Below are 27,461 nucleotides of genomic sequence, written 5' to 3' on the forward strand. Positions count from 1 at the left end.
ACTGCCTCGCAGAGCTGAAGAGGAGAGCGAGCTGGGGAGAGCGAGACAATTTGGAGGGGAGGAGAGGCAGAGTCGGCAGACCCCGCGGCTCTCCTCTCCACCACCCATCCCTTTCCTCTCTTCTCCCTCGGCTTCCCTCTCTGCCCTTAATATTACCCCGACAACCCCAATTAGCCAAAGCTAGGAGGTAAGGGGAACCCTTTCCCCTCCCCCCTTCAAAAAACTTTTCCAGTCCGGAGAAAGCAGGAGACCGAGCGGGCACCCAGCTGGCCATGGAGCTGCTGTGCTGCGAGATGGACCGGGTCCGCAGGGCCGTGCCCGACGGCAACCTGCTCCACGATGAGCGCGTTTTGCAGAACTTGCTCACCATCGAGGAGCGCTACCTTCCCCAGTGCTCCTACTTCAAATGCGTGCAGAAGGACATCCAGCCCTTCATGCGCAGGATGGTGGCCACCTGGATGCTGGAGGTAGGTCTGCGGACACGTTCCGCATGTCCCCACCCGTATTCTCCCCGCACCCACGTAGGGGCCCTAAAACTGGAAGAGGATAGCCCCTGCTCCCGCCACCCCGCTCCTGTGTTCGAGGTTACCCCGCGCCCTTTGGCGAGACGCGTGGCTTTATTTCAGTTCCTTGCAAGATGCAAGATTAATTGGGGGAGGGGAGGGGAGGAAAATCTGGGAGAAACGAGGCTGTCTTGGAGTGGGGGTGGGGGAGCATCCGCGCGCGTGTGCATGCATGTGGCTGCTTCTTCCCACCCCCATTCTGACCTGCCCTTTGCGAAGCCCCGACTGCTCTCGGTGCAGTTAAGACGAGACTAGGACGATAGAATCGGGACCTAGAAGTTTTAAAAAAGCAGCCCCCCTCCCCCAAGGCTAGAGCAAATTCGCCCTAGCCCCTGGTCCCCGCATGTGGTCGCGACTCCGCGTTGGCACTCACGGGGGGAGGGGGAGCGCGAGGGGGAGGGAGGAGGAAGGAGAGGAACGGGGAATTTAGGAGCCGGAAGTCACATTGAAGAAACGTGTGTTTTAGGGGAGACCAAAAGAACCATTTCTTTATCCTTGCTCCAAATCTTTGCCGAGAGCAAGCCGTGTGCCCACGTATGCACAGCTCTGGACCTGCCGTGGTTTCGCCATGTTGCTTTGCAAAACTCGGGTTGGAAAGGCTGGAAAACGTCGCCCGCTCCCCCTCGCACCCCATTATCGCGGCCGCCCCACTTCTCCCGGTGCCCTCTCCCCCAGCCCGCAGTTCACAGTGGTTACTTACAGTTTAGCTTTCCAGTTTCCTCGGTGCGGAGATTTGGGTGGGGTGGGAAGGGGGGAGGTGTGTGCAGGGGGGGATATTGGGGCACCCCTAAAGAAGAGATCGGAGTCCCCGTGCCTCTCCGGCGGCTCCCGGGTCCTCTCGTTCCCCCAGCTCCTCACCACGTCCCCCAGTTTCTGCCCTTGTGGGCCGCAGCCGGACACTCCCGCCGCGGCTCTCACCCCTCCAAGTTTCCCCTCGGGATCCAAAGCCCCAGGGTTCGAGAAACGGACCTTTCCGGCACCCGAAACCTCCGTTTTGGGAAGCCTGGATCCTCTTTGGGGTTTTCACGCCAAAAGGGCTTTTCTAGGGTATTTCCTCGATTTTTAATTATTTTTTGAAACCGTCCCCCCCTTTGCTCCGACTCCTGCGGCCTCGGCTGCGGCGCTCTTCCTCCTCGCTGCCCTCCCCCTCCCTTCCCCACCTCTCCCCACCCACCCCCCCAATAGTGGCGCCTGGACCGCGGGGACCCCCCGGGACAATTTTTCCAATTGTCGGGAATGATAGAGTAGAGTCTGGGGGTTCGGATGAGACCAAGAAGAAGACCCCCGGAGCCTCCAGAATATTTTTATTGATTTTTTGAAAAGATGACGAAATCCAAAAAAGAGAGTGAGTGAGTTAGAGTGAGGGAAGAAGTGAATAGCCAAATGGAGCGGCGTGAAGCTGCGGGCGGCGCTGCGAATTTCTTTGACTCCCTCCCTCATTCACCCCCCGTTTTGGATCTTTAGTTTCACCTTTTTTTGTTTGTTTGTTTTTTTAAGGTTTCTGGAGAATCCCCCAGCACGGATGGGCTATTTAGATTTACCCCAATTTCCTCATTTTTATTCTTATCACATTCTACTCCCCTCCCCCATCCACAAAAAATTAAATATTTTTGTAATTTCTATAAATTATGCTTTTTCTTTTTTTCTCTCTCTTTTCCTGGTATTTTCTCCCCCCTTCCTCCCTCCAACTCTTTCCCACATTGTAGGTCTGTGAGGAGCAGAAGTGTGAGGAGGAGGTCTTCCCTTTGGCCATGAATTACCTGGACCGCTTCTTGGCTGGGGTTCCGACTCCTAAGACCCACCTTCAGCTCCTGGGTGCTGTTTGCATGTTCCTGGCCTCCAAGCTCAAAGAGACCATACCCCTGACGGCAGAAAAGCTGTGCATTTATACCGACAACTCCATCAAGCCCCAGGAACTGCTGGTAATGACTGTCCCCTTCCTCCCTCCCTTCGTGTCCCACTTCCAGCTCTCTCCTAGCACTCTCCTGGTCTCCAAATAAATTCTTAGGATGCAGAATTACCCACCACTGGAATGTTCACACTTACAGGAAATATTTCTTTTAATAAGATTTTTTTGTGTGTGTTCTCACGAACGACTGAGGCTACGTCCACAGAGAAGATCCTCATGGAGATTTGTATTGGTGAGATTCATTTGCAGGTGTGTGTGTGTGTGTGTGTGTGTGTCTACTCTAGGAGATGCATGAAACACCATGGTAATATTTCAATAAAATTCAATCACCGTATTCCGAGAAAATAGTCTGGCTACACACATGATAGGAGAATAATGGGACATATTTCTTTTAATAAGATTTTTTTTGGTGTGCGTTCCCATGAACTACTGAGGCTACATCCACAGATAAGGTCTTCATGGAGATTTGTATTGGTGAGATTAATTTGCAGTTGTGTGTGTGTGTAGGGGAGGCATGGAACCCCATGATAATATTTTAATAAAATTCAATCACTAAATTCTGAGAAAACAGTCTGGCTACGCACATGATAGGAGTGTGTCTGCATGATTGGAATGTGTGGTGGTGTGTCCCCTAAGAACTTGAAGTTCAAAAGTAGTGTCTATGTTGCTATAAAGTCTCAAGATACCTGCACATAGTAGCTGTTCAATAAATACGAGTTCACTGACATTTGAGAAAAGTAAAAATGTGGCCCCCATTGGAGGAATCTCAGACATGAGCTCCTGCCTCCAGTGGGGCTGTGACCTCTACAACCACATGGGTCCTGTCTTCAGAAAACCAGCAAACCTTTTCCCACCTAATCTAACTCTTTTTCCCTGCAGCTTCACGCTTAAGACGTCCATGTTGCAGCAGTGGAATGGTAGAGCCTCCCACCTTCATGTCTGCACACCTTTCTCTACACTGTTTAGGAAAAGGGCCCCCTCCTACCGCCCTTTCCCTTACTGGCAAGGCCTGCACAAAGTCCACAGAACTGACTGGCTGCTAGGACTGAGCTCTTTGTGAGAGGCCTTCCTTTCTGGAGCTGTGCTGCCATCTAGTGGCAGACATGTGCAAGGGTGGGGGAGGAATTGCCGAGAATGTAGAGGGGCCTGAATGACTTCACCTTTGAACCACTGCCAGATTTCAGCTGCTTCTGGGTTGGTCCGGAGAGGCCCAGAAAGGTGCTTTCTTCTGGGAGATCTGCTTCCTTTAATAATGGTACAAGATGAGAGATTTATACTCACATTCCCCTGTGAGAAGGAAGGGCTGGAATTTCAAGACCTCTCAGAAGACACGGGTGGTTTAGTCGTCTTATCAGGGATTTTGTTCTACTTCAATAGTCTTTACAGTTTGTAAAGAAAAAATTGTTCGAATTGGCAACCAGTTTGTTTTCCTCAAGGGGGGGGGGCAGGAACACTTATCTTCCATATGGTTCATGTTTCAACATGATGGTAGACTGAGGTGTTGTTTAGGACACCCCAATTTTTCCAGGACAAACCAGGCTAATTTATATTGCTCCAAACAAATACTCCTTTTCCATTCCTCATCTCTTGATCCCAGAAGTTGGGCTCTTGAGGAGTCTTAGTATTTTACATCTGAGAAAGCTGAGTCCGGGAAGGGAGGGAGCCCAGGCCAACAGGCAGTCAGCGCTGCGGAAGCAGGGCTGGCTCCGGTTGCTCCCTAGCAGATGGAAGGGAGTCCGATCAGCTGTTCTCAGGGACAGGGAGAGCAGGGTACATGACAGGATAGGTGCTCCTGAAGATCAATTGATAGGCCCATGTCCCCTTCAACTACACATTCTTAAGGTGTTTTTTTTTTTTTTTTTTTGGCCTGTTTCCCTTTGAACGCAATTCCCCAGAAGTATCTCAATAAGGGAGAAAAGCAAGGCTTTTTTACTAGGTGGGCTGCTGGCGAAAGGCCTAAAAGAGACAAGGTTGTATTGTCCCCCTTCAGCATTCGCACTAAGAGATTCTGTGACCCTGGACAAGCACCTTCACCTGACCCTGAATCACCTCCCAGGTGCACAATGGGGTTGCTAATGACCATCTTGGTCGTTCAGTTTCGATGGCAAAGGCCTATGAAAGGGTGCTCTGGCTGTGTATCATTGCCCCAAGATTTCTACATTATGTGTTGAGGGGAAAGTTTTAACAGAGAAATGGCAATTTTTGGCACCAATTATAAGCAAGCTAATTGGTTGCCAAGGATTTGGGCCAAGGAACCTTCTTTTGAGCTTTATCTGTGCATCGTTTTTCCGTGAGGATTAAGAAGACTTCAGTGATGGAGACATATACAATAAATTACTACCAAAGGCCCACCGTGACCTTGGCAGCAGCTTACTGTAGGTTCAGTGTTCTGGGTGGGCAGGCAATAGCATTGCATGGAAGTCAGAGTGGCGTGGGGGTGGGGAGCTGGAGAGGAAAAGAAATAGAAGAAAGTAGAATCTTGGCAGCCGCTACCTGGGCTCTCATTATTTTCAGTGGAGCCTGACATTTGAAGCATAAGAGGAGCCTTCAGCAACTTCAAAGCTTGAGGAGCACTTTAACAAATGGGCAGCCTTACAACCTAGCAGCGTCCTAATGAGCATCATTAAAACTTTCTGGACCCCAACCCCCCCAGCCCCAGCAACACCAGGTCGCCTGTGGGTTTTATACTCTTCTCCCTTCTCCACCAGGAGTGGGAGCTGGTGGTGCTGGGGAAATTGAAGTGGAACCTGGCTGCGGTCACTCCTCATGACTTCATCGAGCCCATCCTGCGCAGGCTGCCCCAGGACAATGAGAAGTTGCCTCTGATCCGCAAGCATGCCCAGACCTTCATTGCTCTGTGTGCCACTGGTAGGAGCAGGCTGGGGGTGGCCGGGTACTGGAGAGCCCTGTTAGTCCTTTGGGGAATGGTCAAGGGGAGGCAGACTGGGTTTGGGGTTTAGGGGAGGGGTGGTCTTGAGTAATCTAGAGTCCAAGGTTTCTCCTTTATGTGAGCTGCCACATTCTCTTTCTCTACTGAACTCATAAATGGTTTATGAGGACAGGTGTGGTAAGGAAGAAAAATAGTGCCTGTTAAAATATTCTTTATGATGTCTAAAGTGCTCTTTGAAGATTACATATACTGTTCACTGGTTGTGTTTAAATCTTTAATCTTTTGAGGAAAAGGATGGCTTGGAGATAAGCCCAAGAGGAAATTTGGGGGTGGGAGCAAATACAGGTGAAAGGAACGCTGTCAAGATAAATACTCGGCCTGCACTGATAAGTGGTGAGGGAGGCCAAAGGAATTCTTTTTACTGGAGGGCATTTGTTGCCTCCTTGCTGTTCCCTTGCTGGGTCGGGGAGTGAACCTGGTTGGCTTTCAGCAAGGACTCACTTTCTGCGCTGGGTTCTGATGTCCTCCATGTGCTGCTGTTTTGACTTCAGTTGCAGACTAAATATAGCAACCTCAACTGGCTGTTTCATGTTCAAATCCTTCCACCCATTATGTTGGTCCCACAGTTGATACATAGTGCTTGCCCCATTTGCTTTGCATTTTCCGAATAAACGAAAGGCAGTGTGGTTTGATACTGTCTCATTAAATGGAACTCTGGCCAGTCTCTACCATTTTCTTCCCTTGAAGTGGCCACGGGCGAGAGAGAACCTGAACTTTCATTGTGCAGGGGAAAGGTTTCAGGAATTTATATTTTCACATTCAGAAATGTTAGGTAAAGATCTTTTTCCAGGAGGGGAGTTTAGCTCAAGTTTGCCAAGAGTAGTATGGATTGTATGGGTGGGACTCCAGGGGGTTAACTTTTAAAAATCTTATTACATGTTATTTGTAAGTGGGTACAGATGATCCTATAATATGTAATAGTGTATATGCTTGATGTTCACAGTCAAAAGGTCAGGCTTTGCCACTTACCATTGAGGAGACCTTGGACAGGCTGCTTAACCTCTCTAAACCTCAGCTTCTTCATGTGCAAAACCCGCCTATAGATACATGATTCTACAGCCTTTTCAGGGTGGTTAGGAAAATGAAAATCAGAAAGCGGATATGCAAGGAAGTAATTTGTAAACCAAGGAATGTGTAGGACAACGTGCCACGGCACCAACTGAAAGTGCCACTGTCTCCAGTGCTCACTGCTCCAGCCGAGATGGGTGTGATTGCTTCTCTAGCTGACCTCATCCAGTCCCGGAGAGAACCTGTGCCCATGCCACCCACATTTGATTCCAGGGCTCAGGGTTCCTTTCGCTGGTTTTCTTTGGTCCTTCCCTTCCAGGTCTGGACCAGGCCTCCTGGTGTGTGTGTGCCCTGTGCCCCTTTGTGGGAGAGTTAGCCCCCTTCCTGCAGCCGTGGGGGGCCATTCTTCAGAGCCCCCTGGGTTCTTGCTGCTTTTAGACAGTAGCCATTCTTTTGCTTCCTCCCTTCTGCTGTCTAGCCTGGGCCCTAGAGGTCAGGCCTCATTGACTTGCCACTTTGTCTCCCAGGCCTGGCTGTTTCTTTCCGCTCCCTTGTCAGTATTCACTGAGAGGGGGGGCGGGGGAAGACCAGTCCTTTTTTCTATGGCCCTAGGATAGCTGACCGCAACCCTAAGCTCCCCTGTTGCCCAGCTGTTGATAGCCAGAGTTCTGCTTTGACCTTGTCCCTTGACTGACAGATCTTTTGGGGTCTTTCCACTCATTTCTCCTCTCTGATTGCTGATTGGGGTAGGGCTGGTGAGTGGAATAACCCAGGCGTGGGCAGATCCCCAGATTCTGCAGAGGCCTATTCTCTAAAATTGGGGATTCCATCCCCCACTCCTGGCCTTCTTACCCAGATCCTTGGGGTAGCTGCCAACTCTGGGGCCAGAGTAGGGAGCCTGGGATTCAGGGACTGAGGACAGAGGTCTGAGGGGAGGCAGAGGAAGTTATAAAGACTGCCTTTGGGAACTTTGAGCTGGTTTGGGGCAGAGTCTGGGGACAGAGGAGAAAGAACACCTCTCACCAAATGAAAAACCACGTGCTAAGTACTAAGCCTCCAGTGTGGACTGTCAGAGCAGAGGGAGGTTCTCAGAAGTGTCCTGGGTTGAGAAAGGATGTTCCTGTCTCTTTCCCTGATCTGTCCTGGAGAGGTATGCAGGACTGAGCCCTACAGAAATCCACTGGATACAGGTTTACGTGGTGGCACAGACCGTATAAAAGTTAAGGGCTGCCTTTCTTGGAGAAAACACCCGCTATTAGATGAGATTCCACATCCTGGGGCCAGACTGACAGACGGGAGAGAGCCTAGGCCTGTCTGGTAAGTAGCAGGCCCAGGGTAATGGCCCCTCCAGCCTTGCGCTTCCACCTCAGGTCTCGTTCCCTCCCCCCAATCCTGGGCCTTCGGTCACGGAGCTGAAGAAGCACCTGCGGCCAAGGCCTGGAGGGCCCGTGGGGTCCGGAGGAGCTGGTAGCCAGCGCGTTCGTGGGGAAAGCTGGTTGTGAAAGAGCTGGCAGGGTGTGCAGTCTGGAGAGCGTATGTGTGTGTGAAAGGGGAAGAGAGAGCGGAGAGCACCGAGGGGCTGCGAGAAGGGGAGCGGGGTCAGCCTTCCTGTTCAGGGCTGAAGGGTAAGATGGTGGCAGGACAGAGAGGTGCCCTCCTCCCTTCCCTGCGCAGCCCCAGTGGCTTCTGGAAGAGATTGCCTCCAACTGCCTGGTATTCCTCTCCCAGCCGACCTGCTCAGTGGAGGCATTGGGGTGAGGGTGAGGCCATCGTCATAACTACTCCTGGTATTCCCTTTCCTAGAGCTTTGACCCTGGGAGGGCAGAACCGAGCCTCAGAACCCCCCAGGTCTGCAAACAAGGAAAGTAATCCATTTCAGATGACTCGGCCTTGCACTCCTGTGTTGGGAGATTCTTGACACCTGAAACCATGCACAGCAGAAGATTCCAGTAGACTCTAGAAGAGGGTGGCATTGAGTTTGAAGTGGGAGTGGCGGTGGGGGAGGAGGTGCTTATCCTCCCTATCCATGGCGCCCCACATCCCCGAGCCTGGGAGCCCCACCTCAAGATGCTCTACTTTGCTATTGGTGCCACGCACAGGAGAGTCCCAAGCCCTGAGCCCAGGTGATGGTGAGAACCATGTGCCCGCCCAGCCCTCCTGGCTTTACCAAAAGGGTGTGTCATGACTTTGTGTCACCAGGGAGCGTGGAGGCCCAGAGAGGGCCAATGACTTGGCCCCTGACCCAGAGAGGGGAGGTTTACCTTCATGGTTGCCCAGAAGGAAGAATTGAAACCACCTTTCCAGCTGTGAGTCTCTAGCTGCCTCCACAGCTGAAAGGTCATGAGGCTGAGGGGAAGCGGCCAGTTGAACTGGGAAGAACCAGGAGTCTCAGTTCTGTAAGTGCGCCTGTGGGGACAGGCAGTGTGACATCTCACTTCCCATCTGGCTGTCAGGTGAATGAGGGCCAGGCTGCTCACCATTCTCCAGCCTTCCCCTGTTCCTCCCACCGAGGCCTGAGGAGTGAAGTTGGCATTAGCTTGCCATGGCAGTCCTGCCCCACAAGGACAGGGTGTGCTGAACCTCTTCTGGGCGTGGCAGGTGAGGTGTGTGCTACCAACGTCATTCATTGGCCTTTTAAAATCCCACCTGACTGCAGGTTGGAGGAGGGGGAGAGATAGGAAAAGGCCAGGTTGGGTTATTTCTGTTTCTCCATAGCTACAGGCCAAGGGTCTCTTGCCCCCTAGTGGTGAGCAAAAGTAAAGCAGTTTCTCTTGTACTTCAAGGCCTTGGTCACCAGAGCCAAAACGATCTGTGCTAAATTTACCCACAAGGCCATGGAATCAGTGCTTTTAAACCTGGTTAGCTCATAACTCTTTCTTCAGTGTAATCTTACCGAGAAGCACAAATACCAACCTGACAAATAGGAGCACCTCTCACTGCCCTTGCTCAGACGAAGGATCCCCGCAGGGCCGGGGCGGTCCTGTGGTGTCCTTGGGTGGCTTGTGCAGGTCACACAGCACGCCCGGGCCATGGCTGGGACTAGCACCCATCTCTTTGACCCTTGAGCCAGGGCTCTTTCTTCTGGGCTTTTCTTCCACTTCTGCTAGGAAGGAGGACCCTGTATTCCTTAGTGGGATGTCGGAGGTGATCTTGAGGAGTAGACACCTTCTGGTAAGTTATATAGAGCACTGGATCCAGAGTCCAAAAGTCTTGATCTTAACCCCAGGCCTAGTATTAGACATCAGACAAGTCATTTAACTTCTTGAGACTTCATTGCTTCATTGGTAAAGGAAATGTTTCAGAATAGATGACTTGTACACTGTTATTAATTCCTCACTATCCCTACCACATGGATGAGCAAGCAGACAGCAGCAGAGCTGCCTGTGTGTACCCGTGGATTCCCCTCAAGTCTGCCCCTTCCCCCACCACCTCTCCAGGAGAGGGGAGGCTGTGCCAGAGGCTTCTAGCTCCTTGGCTCTGGGTGAATGACACCTGAATGAATATGGAGTGCCCTAGGAGGAGAGTTGCCACCTTACATCTTCCTTGTGTGCTTGTGACCTCTTTGGGTTCTCCTGTGGGGCCTCGGTTTCTCCCGCTCCTGACAAACCATCGGGAGACTTTGGGGACCTGATGAGGTCATTGCTGGGACACACCCACAACTTACAGTGAAAGATTCTCCGGGTCGCACAGAGCCCTCTTTCCTCCCACCCTTGGCATGCTTGGCCTGCTCTTACTCAGCATCTGCCTGCAGACCAGGGATGCTGGGTACCTTTCTCCTCACCTCTGCTGAGCAGATTCCAGCTGTCAGAACTGCCCATCACAGTCCCACATGAGTTTCCAGGGGCAAGAACAGTGGTGGTGATGACAGTGATGGTGGTGGTGGCAGCTGACAGATTCCTTACCGTGAGCCAGGCACTGTGCTTTTACATGGATTATTTTAGTTAATCTTCAGAACAACCCTATGAGGTGGGTATAATTTTCCTTATTTGCAGGTGAGAAAATAGGCGCAGAGAGGTCAGGTAACGTGCCCATTTTCACACAGCTATAGATGGTGGGACATCAGCCTCCGTGCATTCCACCTTCCAATTCTTGGAGCTTCTTGGCTCGACTGCCCAAATCCTACCCATCTCCTTGGTGTCCTCCTAAGTGTCTCCAAGGCTTCTGTCCGCTTAAGCACCTCCTTTCTTTGAGAAGTTTCTTTAGAAGTTACCCGTGTGTACACCAGTCATGGGAACGCACCAGGCTGTACCATCTGACTGAGTTTCACATTCTGGGGGAGCCATCCCTCAGAACGGATCACTGGCCAATCCATCGCTTCTCATTATACTTCAGGAGAAGGAGTCTCAGGAAGTCACAAACATCTCACCTTTCTGTGGGCAGCGAGGGTGGAAAGAGAACCTGACCCTGAATGTGCCTTCTGCACCCAGATACAGCTTCTTAGAACTTTTGACCAAGAGACTTAGAGATTTTTCACTTGGTTTTATTTGCTAAAGTAAAATAATACTAAAAGAAAATTTACAAAAATTTATTTCCCCAACCAAATTTTAAATTTTAAAATTTGTATACATTTTCTATGTATGCTCCTAGTTCATCCCTATGTGTGTGTGTATATATATATTTACATATTGATGAGAGGTTGTAAAATTAGTACCTATGCATGCTTTTCTGTCCTTTCCCCACCCCCAAGTGATATCATGGGCATTTCTCAATCCGATCACATAGCCAAAGTTTTAAGTTTCCAGGAATGGCTAAATGGGTTGGTAGAATGTTCCATGGATGGGGGGTCGGGGGGTGGGAGGGAGGGTTGGCTGACTAGAGCCAGTGCAAGTTCATGACCCTTCAGATGTTTCATTCTAGTGTTTTTCTCGCTGCTGTTTCCCTACCAGCAGAGGGCGTGTCCCTGAGGTGGTCCTGGGGCCGCACCTGATGCCATGCAGGACGAGATGCCTTGTGACTGCTGGGTGATGGAAGCCGTGCTATATTCTGCTGTCTCTTCCTTGCTTTTTTCCTAGGGAGTTGTTCTTTTTTTTTAGCCCTCACCTGAGGATGTTTTTAATTGATTTCTAGAGAGAGAGAAACATTGTGAAAGAAGCATTAGTCACCTCCCACACATATGGTGATTGAACCACAACCTAGGTATGTGCTCTGACCAGGAATTGAACCCGCAACCTTTTGGTGTATGGGACGACGCTCCAACCAACTGAGCCACCCAGCCAGGGCGAGTCTCTTATTCCAGATATTTGAGTAAAAGCAAATTAGAGCTGGAGGGCATCTGGGAGATTAGCTAGCCTGAGGTCTTTAAACTTTTTGACCTAAACCTTGAAGGAAGAAATACACTATATAACACAACTCAGGAGACACATAAATACATCAAACTGATACAAAAGTTTCTCAAAATGGTATTTACTCTTACTACCTGCACTGCTTCCCGATACTTTCTATCCTCTTCTGTTCCATTAAACAACTAAAAATGCTGGTCATGCCCCACTGATGAATTTCATGACCCATTAATGAACTGCAACTGGAGGTTAGAAAAACACCGATCTTAATGGGATTCCAAGGGCTGTGGGAGGAAGTGACTCGTTCAAGGTCCCATCACCTAGACCAGGCTTCTTAGTGCTAAGGCCGCCTCCTTTCTGACTAAGCAGGCGAGCTGGGCAGCTGCTCCTGGCTCTAGAGGACGCCAGTCTGCTGCCAAAGAGGGTGGCATGGAGCAGTGGCCAGCCTGGTTACCAGCAGCTCCTCACCATGGGGGTGCTAGGCCCAGCCTGTGCTGCTCTGACCTGTTGAGAGGCAGCTGTGTTCATGCACACGGTGCTCCCCAGTTCTGGGGAGAGGGAACAGTGTCCCCAGGACTTCCCCTCAGTGTTTTCCTAGCAAAACAGAGATAGAGTCCTGGGTAACTAGTGCCTGCTGCACCCAGGACCACCTATATATACCTCCTGGCTTCCAGAAGTTAATTTGCTAAAAATAGAAGTTGCTTTTGCATGCAGAGGGACAACCAAGATAGTCATGTGTGAGGTGTGCTTCTTGGTCTGAGAACTGAATAGAGGGAGGAGAGTTCAAGGATATCCTCCTGCCCTTCCCTGCCAGATGCTCCCACCCAGGCTTTCGTGGGCCCAGGGCCATGGGCTGGCTTACTCCTCTGCATTATGAATGCCACAGGGGGAAGCTAATGAGGTTATTGGGCAGAGAAACACTCCTGTGACCCCCTGGGGAAGAGACCTACAGCAGAGCAGGAGGCAGGGAGGTTGGCTTTGTTAGTGTCCATGGGGATGGAGACGGCACTGGAGGAGCTAGTGGACAGCAGGCTTTGGGCAGGTCATCATCATAGATGTCCCTCAAGAGGCAGACATGGTGAGAGGGCTAAGGAAAGAAAGCCAGACAGACCGTCAGATGGCCAGGCCTGCTGCGTCCATGGGGTTGGCCGAGCTGGGAGGGAGGTCTGACCATGGTTCAGTGAGCAGCAGTGTTTCTAGGAACACTACTGACTTGGCGCTGGACAATGGGGTCACTGATAAAAGTGCTTCCGTAGACTGTTGTAATTGTGTTCATTGTAGAGGAAGAAAGGGAAATACAAGGTTGAACTGTTTTTGAAAGTTCAAGTTGAAGTGCAACCCATGTCTTCCCTCTACACCCTCCACCCAACCCTACAGGTTGGGTCTGTAGGGTCGGGGTCTGTTTCTGAGTATCTTCAGGCTGGGGAGCTCCTGGATCTCATTCCTTCCTGTGCCCTGACCTTATGCCTCGTTTTCACAGACTTTAAGTTCGCCATGTACCCACCATCGATGATTGCGACTGGAAGTGTGGGAGCTGCCGTCTGCGGGCTGCAGCAGGATGAGGAAGTGAGCTCGCTCACCGCTGATGCCCTGGTGGAGCTGCTGGCCAAGATCACCAACACTGATGTGGTAGGTGGCCCCCACCTTCTCGTTTAAGACCAGACACCTCCTTTCTCGGCTCAGGGAAAGAGGTAGCTGGTTTGATGATGATGTGTCAGGTACTTTTGTTGGTGGTGGTTTCTGTTTTCTAAGATCAACAACCAAGGAAGTACAAAATCCAGCAGGGAAGGCCTCCTCTTAAGGTTTCAAAAGCCTTAAAACAGAGAAAAGCACTTAGCAAGCAGGTGCAAGGGGGAGGGCAGGCTGCTTACTAATTTGGCTTTATGGCATGGGCTACCCAGTGGATGTGAACTCGCTTCCTTTCCATTTATATACACGTCAGCCTGCCTCCTCCCCCTTTGGTCGAGCTTTCGTGTCTGCTCACGCCAGGGCTGGAAGGCACAGAGAAGGGAGGACCAGAGCAAGGACCTGCTGTCCTGGAGGGAGTGGCCGTGCAAGAGGTCCCCACATGAGAGTGGTGTCGGCCTTGGCAAGCCCCTCCGCCTCCTCTGCCTCTCACTTCCCTTTTGTTCAGTGTGGTAATAGGTTACAAGGCACTTTGAGAAGAATGAAGGGCCACACCAACGGAAGGAACTGTTATTAGACGTGGGTTTTCCCATGCTGCGCCCTGTGGAAGGCCCAGAGGCCGTAATGCTGGTTGTCAGAATTTGAAGCTCCTTACAAGGAGAAAGGTTTTGAGACGACAGACCAGGGTTAAGTGAGCCTCCTAGTCAGCTGGTAGAAGATTGCAGCCCTTAGAAGGTCTGAGCCAAGGAGTTCTGAGAGACCGGGAAGGCACGGAGGGGGTGGGGGGTAGCCAGCCTGCGGGGAGGGCAGTGGCAGAGCTGGGATTAGAACCTGGGAGCTCTGATGTGGCCTGGGAACTTTGCTCTCCACCCTTGCTGCAGCCCTGGGATCTTTTTGTTTGAAAAAGGCCTTTGGTGTAAAGGCAACTGGAGCGCGTGTTAGTTCTGAGGCCCTTGTGAGTCACCATGGAGAGACTCAGGAATGCCGGGGGACTTTATGATGGCCCCTCTGGGTGTTCTGGCAGGGAGGGGGGGGGTTCCTGAATGTCGTGCCGTGGGAATATATTGAGTTAAGGGATGATGTGGTTGACAGGCCTGTGGCCTGTGCCTTCCCCGGGGACACTGAGCAGAAGGTTAAACCAGCCGCTTGCTGGCTTCCTCACCCACTCACCTTGCCGCTCATGACCATCTCCAGGAAATGACACAGGGAGGTGTTGACGGTGTGATAGAACCAACCCGGCCTCCTCTGAAACAGTTCTTAGATATGCTTTTAAAATGCTGGCTCCAAAGCATAGGCTTTTGAAACATGGTTTCCAAAATATAGATTGAAACGACCCCTCCAGGGCAGCTCCAGGTGAGGAATGCTTTTTGAATCCTCTAGAGACAGGACTTAACATTTATAGAAATGACTCACTTCCTCCCTTTTCTGAGTAATGCCTCCTATTAAGGCTGCCTTTCAACAAGGACTCCCAACCAGCTTAAGACAAGCCCTTCTTTGACCCCCCAGAAACAAAAATGTCAGTGACAAGAGTTTGACCCCCAGGCGTTGTAACATCTCTCAGGTACTTAGAGACCTGCTCCAGTTGGCTAATTGCCCCACTGGTGGGTCTCCATCCTTCTCCCATCTCTCTTTATCATCCCTTGCTGGTTTCAAATGGATAGAGGTCATTTCTGGGGCACCACCAAGGCTCTCAGGCTGCTTTGCTTTTCAAGACTGCAAACCACTCTCATTTCATGCTGGAGAAACTGCTTGCCCTTTCAGATAGAATGTAGCCAGTCCATTCAAGTCAGCTGTCAGACTGGGTTACATGGATACAAACTCCCTCCGAGTTCTATAAATCATCAGAGTAACCCTGATGACTGAAAATGTCGAGAAGTGTGGACATGCCTCCTTCTCACAGAGCTTGCGGTTAAACATTTTAATATTAAAAACGAAGCAGAAATTTAGAATTTGAAATTACACCACTTTTCAGGTAACCTCAGTAAGTTTCAAGCTTACCCCTAGTCCCCAGAGGGCTTGCTCACCCTCTTGCTAGGAAAGTTCTTAATGGAAAGGCTTGAGCATCATTGGGCCAGGCTGTCTGTGTGCTTAACTTCCAAGTGCTAAGTCTCCTCCCACCCGTCAGCCCGCGTTCTCTGAAGAGCTGAAACACAGAGTGAAGTGAAATATAAGGACTAGAATTTAGGATGCACCAGCTCTTGGAGGGAGGTGAGTTTTGCTTCCTGAGCTCTGTTTACCATTTCTTGGGTTGAGAAGTGGTATATTTCACCCAAGCACTTACTCTCCATCACTTGTGGAAGTGTTTATTGAAGGCCCATTTGTCCCAGACCCTTGCATTATGAGCAAGGAATAGACCCAAGGCACCAAGGTAGAAGTTGGGGGTGTGGGTCGTGCATGGAAAATAAAAGATGAGGTTCCTTCCTTCAAGGAACTTTAGCAGCGGTGTGGAGAATCAAGAGTAAGGTAGGTAAACCCTCGCAAAAGCAGGTCACAAATGAATGACAAGTCATGTGTTAGGAGCTATAAATGCAATAGGAAATCACTCAGATGAAGGTGCTCACCAGGCCTCAAGTCAAATGCAGGCCTCCCAGCAGAGTAACCCTGATGACTGAAAATGTCGTTGGAATGGAGAAATAAAATGTGGTATGTACATGCAGTGGAATATTACTCAGTTTTAAAGATAAATGGAGTTCTGATACATGCTACAACATGGATGAGCCTTGAAAACATGCTAAGTGAAATAAACCAGACACAAAAAGATAAATATTTTATAGTTCTACTTATGTGAGATACCTAGAATAGTCAAGTTCATAGAAACAGAAAGTGGACTAGAGGATACCAGGGCCTCGGGAGTGGAGGGAATGGGGAGTGACTATTTAATGGTTATGGTCTTTCAGTGTGGGCTGATGAAAAAGTTCTGGAGATGGAGAGTGGTGATGGGAGCACAACAAACTGAATGTACTTAAAGCCACTGCATACTTAAACACGATTAAGATGGTCAATTTTATGTTACCCATATCTTGTCACATAAAACATACATGTACACATATACATACATATAGTGTCCTTGGGCCACACCGAAATGCCCAAAGGTTTTTGTGAGCTCTCCCACAAGGAAGTCAAGCACACAGTACTGCATTTGTGCCCCCCCCCCCCCCCCCGGCTCTCGGCACTGAGTGGGAATCGGGAGGAGCCAACATCTTACCCTGGAGTCCCTGCAGGCTGGGCCTGCCCTGTGCACCTTGTTACTTGTGGTCTCTTGAAGCTTACAATGTTCACTGTGCAGGGATTGTCAGGGATCAAACTGCTGAAAAGGGGGTCCCCTTGATTGGTGGGAGACAGCCGGACAAGCTCCTCTGGCTCCCTGGCCGGCAGTAGAAAGCTTTGATAGGAGGGACCCATGCGGTTCTGAGAAAGTTGGTCTTTGTTGCTCCCTCTGGTTGCCAAAATAAACCGGAACGCTTCATTCCAAACAGAAAGCTGAGTGAGAAGCCTGACAGTTTTACAGGGAATAAAAGTCTCGGAGGGTGGTATATTTTAAGTACTTTTTCCTTCCACTCATAAGTGTTGCTAAAAACAGACACCAGCCAGAGAGGCAGTGCTAGCTTTTGGGGGAACCTGTACCGGCTTCCGTTGCCAAGGGTAAGTTTGAGAGGCAGGATGGGCTGTTCTGGTTCCCCGTGAACCTTTCCCTGCTTCTCCAGGCAGGATTGGGGTTCCTCTTCCGTCCCCTGGGCACTCTGCTCGTGCTCTGTGCCAGCGTTGATCTCACTGCTCACTTGTCTATAGAACCTCTTGAACAAGACCCAGCTTTTACTCAGCTCTTTCTCCGGAGCCCCTAGCAGAGTCACTGCGAGTGATGCTGAAGACAAGGAAGGGAGGAGGAAGGAAGGAACAGAGGACAAAGGCTGGGCACATGCGTCTCAAGTGCATTTCTAATCCTCTGGTCTCTCCAGGGCTCTTCAAAAGCTTTCTATTTCTCAATATCAATTATATGACAGGGTCCTCAGAAAGTCTTACTTGATCTTATCTTAGGGCGAGTCGCTTCAATTTCACACGACACAGCTTCATTAATTCGCTAATGAAAAAGTAGAATTGAGACTGGCAGGCTATGATGATGTTGTGAAGTTATTGGAAGATATTTAATAGAACAGACATAGACTCTAGTGATCTGGCCATTACATTTATCCTCTTCTACTTAGGTTGCATCAAAACATCAAAACTGTCACATTTTAAAATATCGCCCAGAGAAGGTTTCGAGATGACCCTTCTTTAGGGTCATCCTGGCATGTCATGATCCTGATGGTCAGTGAGCTATTTAAAAAGTTAGCAGCGAAGTGAAAGAAGTCTATTTTGACAGCGTTATTCACAGGGTCCCTCACATTGTCTTGGTCCTCCTAGGCCTGCCGGCACACCTTATCTAAGGCCAGTCTCACAAGACCCACATGAAGAGGTGCTGGAAAGGAAGCTGGGGTCGGAGGTGGGGAATAGCATTGGAGGTTGAGGCTTCCCTCTCTTGCCATATTTTTCTGTGGGCCTCATTGGGATGCAAGGAAATACTCCAAACAGCCTGTGAAGAAAGGAAGAATGAGGCAGTTTCCTAAGTTGTCTCTGCCTGAGTTGGCGAGGGTCTGGGGCTCATTCAGCCCTTTGTCCCCCGTTGAGTGCAGTGCGTGTGTGGCGACAATGGAGTGATGCAGTTACACTGAGGGCTAATGGTAGGAGTTCCGTCGTCGGCCCATTCATGGAGGCAGAGGAGGGTGCAGGGCTCGGGCTGGAGCCAGCCAATGGAGGAAGTCGGGGCCGTGCGACGAGCTGGAGGTCACAAACACGCTGTCAGGCGCCGAGGCTGGGGGCGTGGGCAAGGAGGGGCCGGAATCACGGGAGTTGGAGGCTTTCCCGACCTCCGGCGCTGTGGAGTGCCACCTGTCCAAGCTGACAGACGAGCATTATGGCTCCCCGTTGACTCAGCTTAATTTGGGGCATCGTACCACAGTGCTGGTGCTTGCGGAGGCTGGCGGAGGTGGAGGTCGCGGGCGCTACACTTGACATGCACATAGCATCTTTCCAGTGGGGGTGCTCCTCGGGCTAGATCTCCTTTCCTTGGAGAATCTCGGGCCTGTAAGTCTCTCCTTGGAGCTGGGAAGAAAAAGAGGAACATAGGGAAAAGAGTTCTGAAACTGGCGGCTTATCTTCTTAAACCCAGTCTTAGCTTTTAACCAGTATCCGGGGGACAAGCCAGGCTTTAGGGTCTAGCTGTAAAATGAGAGTATTTTGCTGTTTAATGTCCAAAAGTCCTTTGGACCCCCAAATTCTCAGGTTCTGTAATTACCTGCGTATGTCATCTTATAATTCTGCCCTTTGGAAATACTTTATCCCACGCTTCTCAGCTTGGCCTCCTCTCCACTTCAGCTCTTCAACTGGCCTCCCCTTCTATTTCCTTCCCTCAGCGTGACCTCCTAGCACAAGCAGCCCTGCTGGACTGGAGGCAGGCGCCTCTCCTCAGGTCACTACCTGCCCCACCAGCCCCAGCACGCGCTGAGGCCTGGGGAGCTAGGTGCTCCTTGGGCAGGAAGGGGACTTTGTGCAGTTGGCATACTGGTTGCAGGTAATGGCTCCACCACTCCTCTTCGCTTTCCACCAGCTCCCAGAAGATTCACACTCTCCTGGGAAGCCCAAGGAGGGGCCTAAATGCTAAACCAGGGCGTGAATATGCAGGAGTGAGCTCTGTCTCAGGAAGGGGATTCTCAGCTGATTGAGGTCTCATTGCTGACACCTAACAGGAGCTCCTTTTTAAATTTAATGGTTCAGAGCTTCTGTCTGTCCCTCTGCCCGACATGCATGCGGGTGCCTGCGTGCACACATCATCTCTCAGTCAGCGGAGAATCCTGCATCCTTTGTAGATAACACACCCTCTCAGGCTGGGCGCTTTGGATAGGATTTGTCTTTCATGGAGGCCATAGTTACTCTCTCCGTGGTTTAGAAGGGTTCTGACTCCTTCCCCCTGCCTCTGAGAAACACAAGTTTAAACATACCCTCAGTAGCTCCTGAGGCACCTCTGCAGTGGACGGGGCATTGCACAGTCACTGCCTGGATTCAATTCCTTATTCTCTGCAAGAAAAAGAAAGAGAGAGAGATAATATTAACTTAAATTTCTCAGTGAGGAATGCCAGGAGTGCTGCTGTTGAGTCTTGCTCCCTCTTCCTGGGGAACATCGGTGGGCCATGAGGATCCCAGCATTTGAAGGTGGATGTGTGCCCACCACATGGCCCCAAGAACAAGTCAGCTCCTTCAGATGGTGCTCAAACGGAGCACGAGCTGTCCATCCAGCTTAAGAAGAAAAACCAACAGAGTTGGATTCACTGTCCATCTCTGTAGGACCTTCCGAAGGGATAGTCAAGACTAACTTTGTCTTACCATGTCATGTTTGCTTTGTATGTTAACCCCACATTCACTTCGACTTTTAGATGATTATTTTTTTAGATCGTAAGGCTTTAAGGTTTTCAAATGTCTCCTACTAAAAGGCCAGTGTCCTTATAAACATGATGCCTTTAGCCTTCACCGCCTAGAGCAGTGGTTCTCAACCCTTCTAATGCCGCGACCCTTTAATACAGCTCCTCATGTTGTGGTGACCCCCAACCATAAAATTATTTTCGTTGCTACTTCATAACTGTAATTTTGCTGTTAATGAATCGTAATGTAAATATCTGTGTTTTCCGATGGTCTTAGGCTCTACAGCAGCGGTTCTCAACCTGTGTGTCGCGACCCACAGGTTGAGAACCGCTAGCAGGGTTGCCTAAGACCATTGGAAAACACAGATGTTTACATTACGATTCATTAACAGCAAAATTACAGTTACGAAGTAGCAACGAAAATAATTTTATGGTTGGGGGTCACCACAACATGAGGAGCTGTATTAAAGGGTCGCGGCATTAGAAAGGTTAAGAACCTCTGGCCTAGAGCTTTTGACAAGTGGTGAGTAACTCAGGAGCCCCGGTGCTGTTGTATGGCCTTGGAGAGGGAGCAAGGGGAAGATCTGAGCAAGGGGGGCAGGAGAGGCCCACCAGCTTCCTAATCGCTGCTGAGGGGGCTAGCAGGGTAGAGTGTATGACCAGGAAAAGCCACAGGAAAGCTAAGAGATGTCAATAGGTCTCTTGGTTGCCAGCCCTCAACTCAGCTTCTTCGGGGTGGCATGGGGACCTCTGCAGCTGAGTTATGTCTGTCTTGGTTGACATTCAGTTCGCAGTGCCAGTCACAGTGCCCTTCACCTATCTTGAGCAAATGCTAATGCATCCCTCATTTTAAGAAGTCTAAAGAGTCCGGCTGGTGTTGCTCAGTGGTTGAGCGTTGACCGATGAACCAGGAGGTCATGGTTTGATTCCCGGTCAGGGCACATGCCCAGGTTGCGTGCTTTTTCCCCAATAGGGGGCGTGCAGGAGACAGCTGATCAATGATTCTCTCTCATCATTGATGTTTCTATATCTCCCTCTCCCCTCCTCTCTGAAATCAAGCAAAAGATATAAAAAAATATTTGAAAAAAAGAAGTCTAAAGAATTCTTTCAGATCCCTGAAATTAACTTAGCTGCTGCTTGTAAGTATGGTGGGAGGTCAGCAAACACCAACCCTTCCTCTTTTATTTTTTTAACCCCCCACCCCCAAACTCTCCCTTGCCTTCCCTTGCCCTTCCTCTTTTTATTCTTCTTACATTCTGGGGGATATAGCACTCGTCAGCAGTTGTTCCTATTCTTAATTTTCATAAAAAGCTATAGTTTGAAATGTGGACTGAATGAGAGATAGGGGACTGGAAACTCTGTTCCCGAGTAGTTAACTCCAACTTTATTTTAGATTTTTGGGATATAAAGATGACCCCTCTGTGCTTGGCAAACAGTCACCTCTGTTCATTGACAACTGCACAGTGAAACAGACAAATGGAAAGAACCAGGCAGATTCAGCTGAGCATATTTTCCATGTGTAGGTGCTGCTGAAGAGAGTGTAGAAAAGCAGCCTTGCAGAGGACAGAGGTTGGAACACCCACTGAGCAAGTGGTTCAGCTCACGCCCTGCTTGTTAGTAGGAGCCATAGTCTCTCCCTAGTGACACCATGACTTGCTATTGCATTCCACATCAGCCAGCTACCAGAGGCTTCTGCCTTGGGCAGACACTTGGCATTTTCCCTACCAATACACTAATATCAGAGCAATCCTGCACATCTTTGCTTATACCCAAATTGGACAGCACAAAGTGTCCAGAATTTGGTAAGCATTCTATCTTGTATTTTTCTAGAGTTAAGGGATTGGTAAATAAGCAGAAAAACAGAATTTTTGTTTTTAAGCACTTTCACAGTGTAGTGAGAGCTGGTGCAGTTCAGCCCGTTCTTCTCTTACCCCTTGTCTACTACAGCACTGTCTGCCCCTTTTCTCCATCACCTCCAACTTCCCCAAGCAGGAAGTGTCTTGTGGCCCTTAGATTACTACCGGACACTGCGTGCCCATCCGTGGCTCACCATCTAGGCCAGAGCTTCTCAGATTCTCCTATGCACATGAATCACCTGAGATTCTGCATTTCTAACACGCTCCCAGGTGACGGCGAAACATGGACTTGGAGTAATGAGGTTCCATGGCACATCAAAAACACATCTCCTTTACTTCACATTTATTTCTACTGCAAAACTAGTATGGAATGATAGGCAGCTTGAACTGTGTGTGTATATGTGTGTATATTTGTGTGTATTTTCTTTATCAAATGCTCTATGCCCTGTTAATGTTGCTAACAGTTCTCTGGTCTGGACCATTCTCCTCCTAGGATTGCCTCAAAGCCTGCCAGGAGCAGATTGAGGAGGTGCTGCTCAGCAACCTGCAGCAGTTTCAGGAGCAGGGGGATGGATCCAAGGAGGAGGAGGAAGTGGTGGACCAAGCCAGCACCCCTACAGACGTGCGTGATATTGACCTGTGAGATGTCAGTCGGGCCGCATGGGAGAGATGTGTTCAAATCTGCTCTCTCCTTCTCTCTGGTTGTTTTGTTCTTTATGTTTTAGGGTAAAATTAAAAAAAAACAACAAAATTCTACCCCCACCTAGATCATATTGAAAGGTCTTTTAGAAGTGAGAGAAAAGGGTCCTATAAAGCCAGAATAATTAAAAGCATTTGGTGCCTATTTGAAGTACAGTAGAAGGGAATTCCTTGTGTATTCGAACAGTTATTGCTTGATTATGTTAAAAGTCATAGTAAAATGCTTACAGGTATACTGCAGAGTAGCTAGAGAAAATGTACGCCTGCATTATGGGAAGAAATTAGAGGAGACTTTTTTTTCATGTTATGAACTAGCACGTATACACCCCTACTAGGATAATTTCCAAGAACTGCATATACATTTTATGGCATTAGATTGCTAAGCCATGAACTTGAGAAGGAATTGGAAACAAGGATGGACACAGTGGGGAGGGAGGATGAAACAATCTCTCAACGTGACTGAACCATTTTGGATGTAGAAGCATCTTTGGTCTTGACCACCTATGACTAAGTCAGGAGCATTGCTGGATCTCTAGTTAGGAACTCTTGCTGTCTACAGTAGCTGCTACCTAAAACAGATGTTTTACTTCCCAGTTGGACACAGGTGATTGGGACCTGGGTTCATGTTTTTTGACATCTTGCTTCTTCTTCCAAACATGGTTCATTGCGTATACCACCATATTTTGTCTAAAGGGGCAATGTAGCTCTGGGCCATTACCAAACCTCACATGAAACAGAGGCAAATGGAGACCAAGGGTGGGATCTGGAATGGAATCTTTTAACGTCTAAAGAGAGTAATGTGACCCTGGCATTCCTTATTAGAAGAAAACTAATTTTTGGTGCTGATTGGCATGTCTGGTCCACACTTTAGCGTTGTTATAAACCATTCCATTCGAAAAGCACTTTGAAAAATTGTTCCAGAGGGATAGATGGGATGGTTTATGCAAATTATACTGAGTAGACTCCTCCCTTCTTCTCCGGTGCCCCGCCCCTTCCCACCTGGTACTATTCGCTTCTGGTATCTGACATTCTCTGGTACATAGTTCTGGTGTCCCTGCTAGGACTGGAGAGACAACCCTCTCCGCTGACATTCCCATCACAACATTCCTCAGAAAAGCCTAAAAACAAAGATCTGTTATCATTTTGATGGCATGTAAGGATCTTAATTCCCACCTATATACTTCCCCTTTGGACATGGAAAGAAAAGTTATTGCTGGTGCAGAGACAGCTGAACAGCAGTGTGGCATTTTGTTCCCTTTTACACTTTTTGTTAATTAGTTGCAAAGTTGTTCAGTGTACTTGAATTTTTTCCTCTCCACTTCTTAAACACATTCAGTTAGCCAAGAGGTTGGAGCAACAACTTTTTTTTTTTTTTTGCACAATTATAATTGACAGGTAATGAAGCTATTTGTTAAAATATTTGCCTTTTTTTTTTTAAGCAAAAAAGGAAAATCAGAACAGGGCTCCTTTGAAGAATTATTTTGTACACAGATTCTGCCTTGTTTCATAGTATGAGGGTTGAAGATGGAGAAAAACCTAAGGGTCTCTTATTTTCATTTTATTATGTTCAGTTTTTTTTATTACTTTTTTTTTGCGCTGCTAAGAAGCTAATTCATCCTTATTCACATTAACAGTACCTAGCTGTAATGTTTTTCACAGAGTGTGCTGCTATTTTATAAACATTTTTATAATATATTATTTTACTGCTTAAATTCCAAGTCCTGAAGTAGATGGTTGATATATGAGTTCTTTGTACTGGAAAAGCCCTTCCATAGTTTTTCTTCTGGTAGCATATTCACAGTTGGTGTTTTTTGTTTTTTTCCTTTTGGATTTTTTTTCCTCTCTGATCACATTCTTCAAAGACAGAGTATTCTTTACCTCAGGTTTACTGGACAAAAATCAATAGCTACAACAGAAAACAATTCACATTTTTGTTTTCATAATACCTCACAACCGTACAGTTTCTGCTTGGGAGCCCATGAGTGTGGAGAGAAGAAGGCGGGAAGAGGCTGTGGGCAGCAGGGTGGGTTTGGCCCAGGGCCTCACACCCAGGGACATTTTCAGTAGTGAAGGTCATCAGGCTTCCATTTTGACTCTGGTATCCTCATCATGATGGAAAAAATACAATTGAACCAAGGGATTTCCCTTCCCCCCACGCAGACATTCAGCACAGACATTTAGGCAGTGGATGAGGAAGTCATGCTTTGCACTTAGGTATCAGGAGACAGGCTGAAGCATTCAGCAGGCTGCTTGGAGACCCTCATCTTGCAGCCCTTCCGAAAGCAGGGCTTTTATCGCTAGGGTCCTCTCATCTTGCAGGGACCCTTCCCTCCCTCTCCTTCCCTGACACAGGCATCCCCAGCTGACAGTGATCACAGGTTTTTCTAGGTCTGAATCTATAGCTCGCCGTGTTGTGGGGATTCCTCCCCCACTGGTCTCCAACGGGGCAGCAAGTGCTGCGCAAGGCCAGGTCCTCTGCTAAGCAGCAGTACATGTTTTTAGGTGTAAATCACATTGAATTGGCTTGATTGGGAAAATAGGTCAGATGATGACTGGTTGGTAGTTGAAGGGGGATGGTGAGGCTGCTTCCTTACAGAGATGCAAGTCCTGATGCGGGAGGTTCTCACAGGGTGTTTAGAAGGTTCAGGACTCGGTGAGTTAGCATAACCCTAAATTCTAGGGAGTTTCTGGTGGGCTAGTGAGTGGTGAGTTCTGAAGTTCTGGAGAGGAAAGCTGTGCAGGTGGTCTTTTATTAAGAGCCCACTTTGCACAGGACACTGCTGGGCCCTGAGAGAGGCGTGGTCCTAGAGTTCTGGAGTATCTGGGAGCCTAAAGACAAGATGAGGTACAAACTTACTCCATAGTGACCAGCCCTGAAGCACAGACGGAAGCAGCAGCAAATAAAAGAACCTGAGGAGGAAGGAAACAGACTTCCTGCAGCCTAGAACTTCCCGCTTTTCCTGCAGGCACAGATGCCCCCAGGGCCTTGTAGCCTTTCCTACTTCCTGTCCTCAGGGCCCAGGTGCTAGGTGTGGGGTTGCTGATGGGGAAGGTGCTAGGTTGTCTGGTTTTCCTGCCTGTCCCCTCCTTTAAACAAAAGAAGGAGCTCCTTGTTTTAAGTGGCTGATACCCTCTCCTTGGATCTTGGTTTCCTTGGTAGGAGACTTTGTCTCAGAGAAGCTCCGTTTCGTGGTTTTACTTTTTTTTTTTTACTTCCTACTTAAAGGGGTTCTGATCTTTCAAACCTGTTCTGATCTTTTTCTACCTTTAAACAAAAAAAATCTCTTCTTTACTTCCTCCTCTCTGTGTTTTTGTTTTTCTCCATCAGTGGGGGCTAAGTTGTTCCCCAAGCTTGCCAAATTTTGTTCCTTTCCCTGTTTTGGCCAAATCCTAGGTGGGGAAAATCCTAGTATGCCAAAAATAAATGCTAAGCATAATTTAATTCCATGCTGGTTCATATCAGCCACGAAGCCTGCAGGTGGAAGCAGGGGACAGATCCCCCAGCAGAGAGTCCCTGCTGCTGAGAGGACAGCCCCTCAGAACGGCTGCTCTTAGAGGAGCCTGGGCTGGGACTGCCCCAGGACAGCTGAGGGCTCATCACGCCTGACAGCCAGGTCCTCCTCGGTCTACACGCTTTGTTCCAGAGGCTCTGTTCTGCCTCTGTCATCCTGCCAGGGGCACACATGGCTCGGAGACCAGCAGGGCCTTAAGTGACAAGGCTGGGGGAGGAAGCAACTCTGACTGCATCAGCCTCATTCCCTCGCTAGCAGGGTGGGCTTCTCTCAGAGGGAGCCGCAGCTTTCCTGCAGTCTGGCCCCTTCAGGGCCTCTCCACATGGCCCTGGGGACTCTGGGGCCGGGGTTAATAAGGACATTAGGCAGGATTGGATGACTTCTCAAAGAGGGCAGGGGAATTTTCTCTCCATGGGCCAAAGCGGGTAGGCCTGGGAGAAGAAATAGACTTGCACCTTATATCATGTAAATAATGATTTTCTAGTTCAAGAAGATGATATTGGTAGTATGGGAATGGAAGGTAGGGATGGGAGGAAGTCTGAGTAAGCCAGTTGGCTTCTAAGCCAAAAGGATTCCTCTTTGTTTATCTTTGAGCCAGTCCAACCCTGAGAATAGCTTTAAAAGGGAAATCAATGCTGAGACAGTCAAGTCCCCTTAAGCCAACAAACCAGCTATGGAAAGTGCAGGCTTCCACTGCTATGGGCTTGGACCAGTTCTCAAGAGCTGCTCATGCCACTGTCCATTTGTACAAAATAGGGGAGGGAGACTCAGAGGATGTTTATGACTTCCTCACGCCACATGGTTTTTCATGATTCGAGACTCTAAACCCCAGAACATCATTCAGCCTACATTTTTCAGAACTATTCTCCTGTATTGGTGTGCCTCTGCTTTAGACGTGGCTGAGCTATCAGACCTGATTCTTGGCTCAGGTTTCAAGAAGCCATCAGCAAATGTATCCATGCACGCTGTAGCCGCATCATTTATTCCTTCGCCTGCAGCCTAGGTTGGGGAAAAAAAGTGCCTTACTGAGTGTAGCCATTATAGTATTCAATGTATTTTAACAGGTGCCTGTCCTTTAAAAGCAAGGTGGTGTTTTGTTGTTAATGGGTTTCAGTTCTTATAGCTAGCCACCTCTTAAATCCCCAGCAAACCACCGGGCCATTGGATTTTTTCCATTATGTTCATTACCCTTGTACCATGTACCTCAGATCTCTTTCTCTCAGTTACAGTTTCTCGTCTTGGACTTCTTTTATTATTATTATAATTTTTTTTCCTTTGCTTTAAACGAGTGTGATGCCATTTCGAGTCAATGTAATTCTCTCACAATGTACTCTATAAGAGGTGTGGGTGTTTATTTGGTCGGGATGCTAGCAAGTGCTGAAGTAGCATGATCAATATGAAAAGGTTTTTAGGAAGTTTGGGGAAATGTTTTATTGGCTATGATGGTGGCATGGTATAGTCAGTTGCCTTTGAGGAGGTCCTATCTGTTCAGTGTTAAGTGATCTTAAAATAATTACCTGTTATTCTGACTAGCTTAAAGATGGGTTTGGAAATGGTTTTGGACGCGATTAGGTAATGCTATGTGGACAATAAACTCACCTTGACCT

At 48.8% G+C, this 27,461-nt stretch overlaps 1 protein-coding gene across 1 annotated transcript; it reads left to right on the top strand.

The window, feature by feature from the left end:
• Positions 1-27,461, top strand: CCND2 (cyclin D2). Its single transcript, XM_080660654.1, has 5 exons — positions 1-467; positions 2,270-2,485; positions 5,181-5,340; positions 13,190-13,338; positions 22,137-27,461. Exons 1-5 carry the CDS (start codon positions 273-275, stop codon positions 22,284-22,286), a joined length of 870 nt encoding a protein of 289 aa, XP_080516780.1. The 5' UTR covers positions 1-272; the 3' UTR covers positions 22,287-27,461.

This window comes from Plecotus auritus (assembly GCF_963455305.1).
Source record: "Plecotus auritus genome assembly, chromosome: 3".
In the NCBI taxonomy this organism is placed as follows: Eukaryota; Metazoa; Chordata; class Mammalia; order Chiroptera; family Vespertilionidae; genus Plecotus; species Plecotus auritus.

What these genes read in the sequence shown, in the direction of transcription:
- CCND2 (XM_080660654.1), top strand. Translation starts at nt 273, where the DNA reads ATGGAGCTGCTGTGCTGCGAGATGGACCGGGTCCGCAGGGCCGTGCCC. An exon ending in TCAAGCCCCAGGAACTGCTG is followed by an intron (nt 2,486 to 5,180) that starts GTAATGACTGTC and finishes CTTCTCCACCAG; the next exon opens with GAGTGGGAGCTGGTGGTGCT. An exon ending in CATTGCTCTGTGTGCCACTG is followed by an intron (nt 5,341 to 13,189) that starts GTAGGAGCAGGC and finishes TCGTTTTCACAG; the next exon opens with ACTTTAAGTTCGCCATGTAC.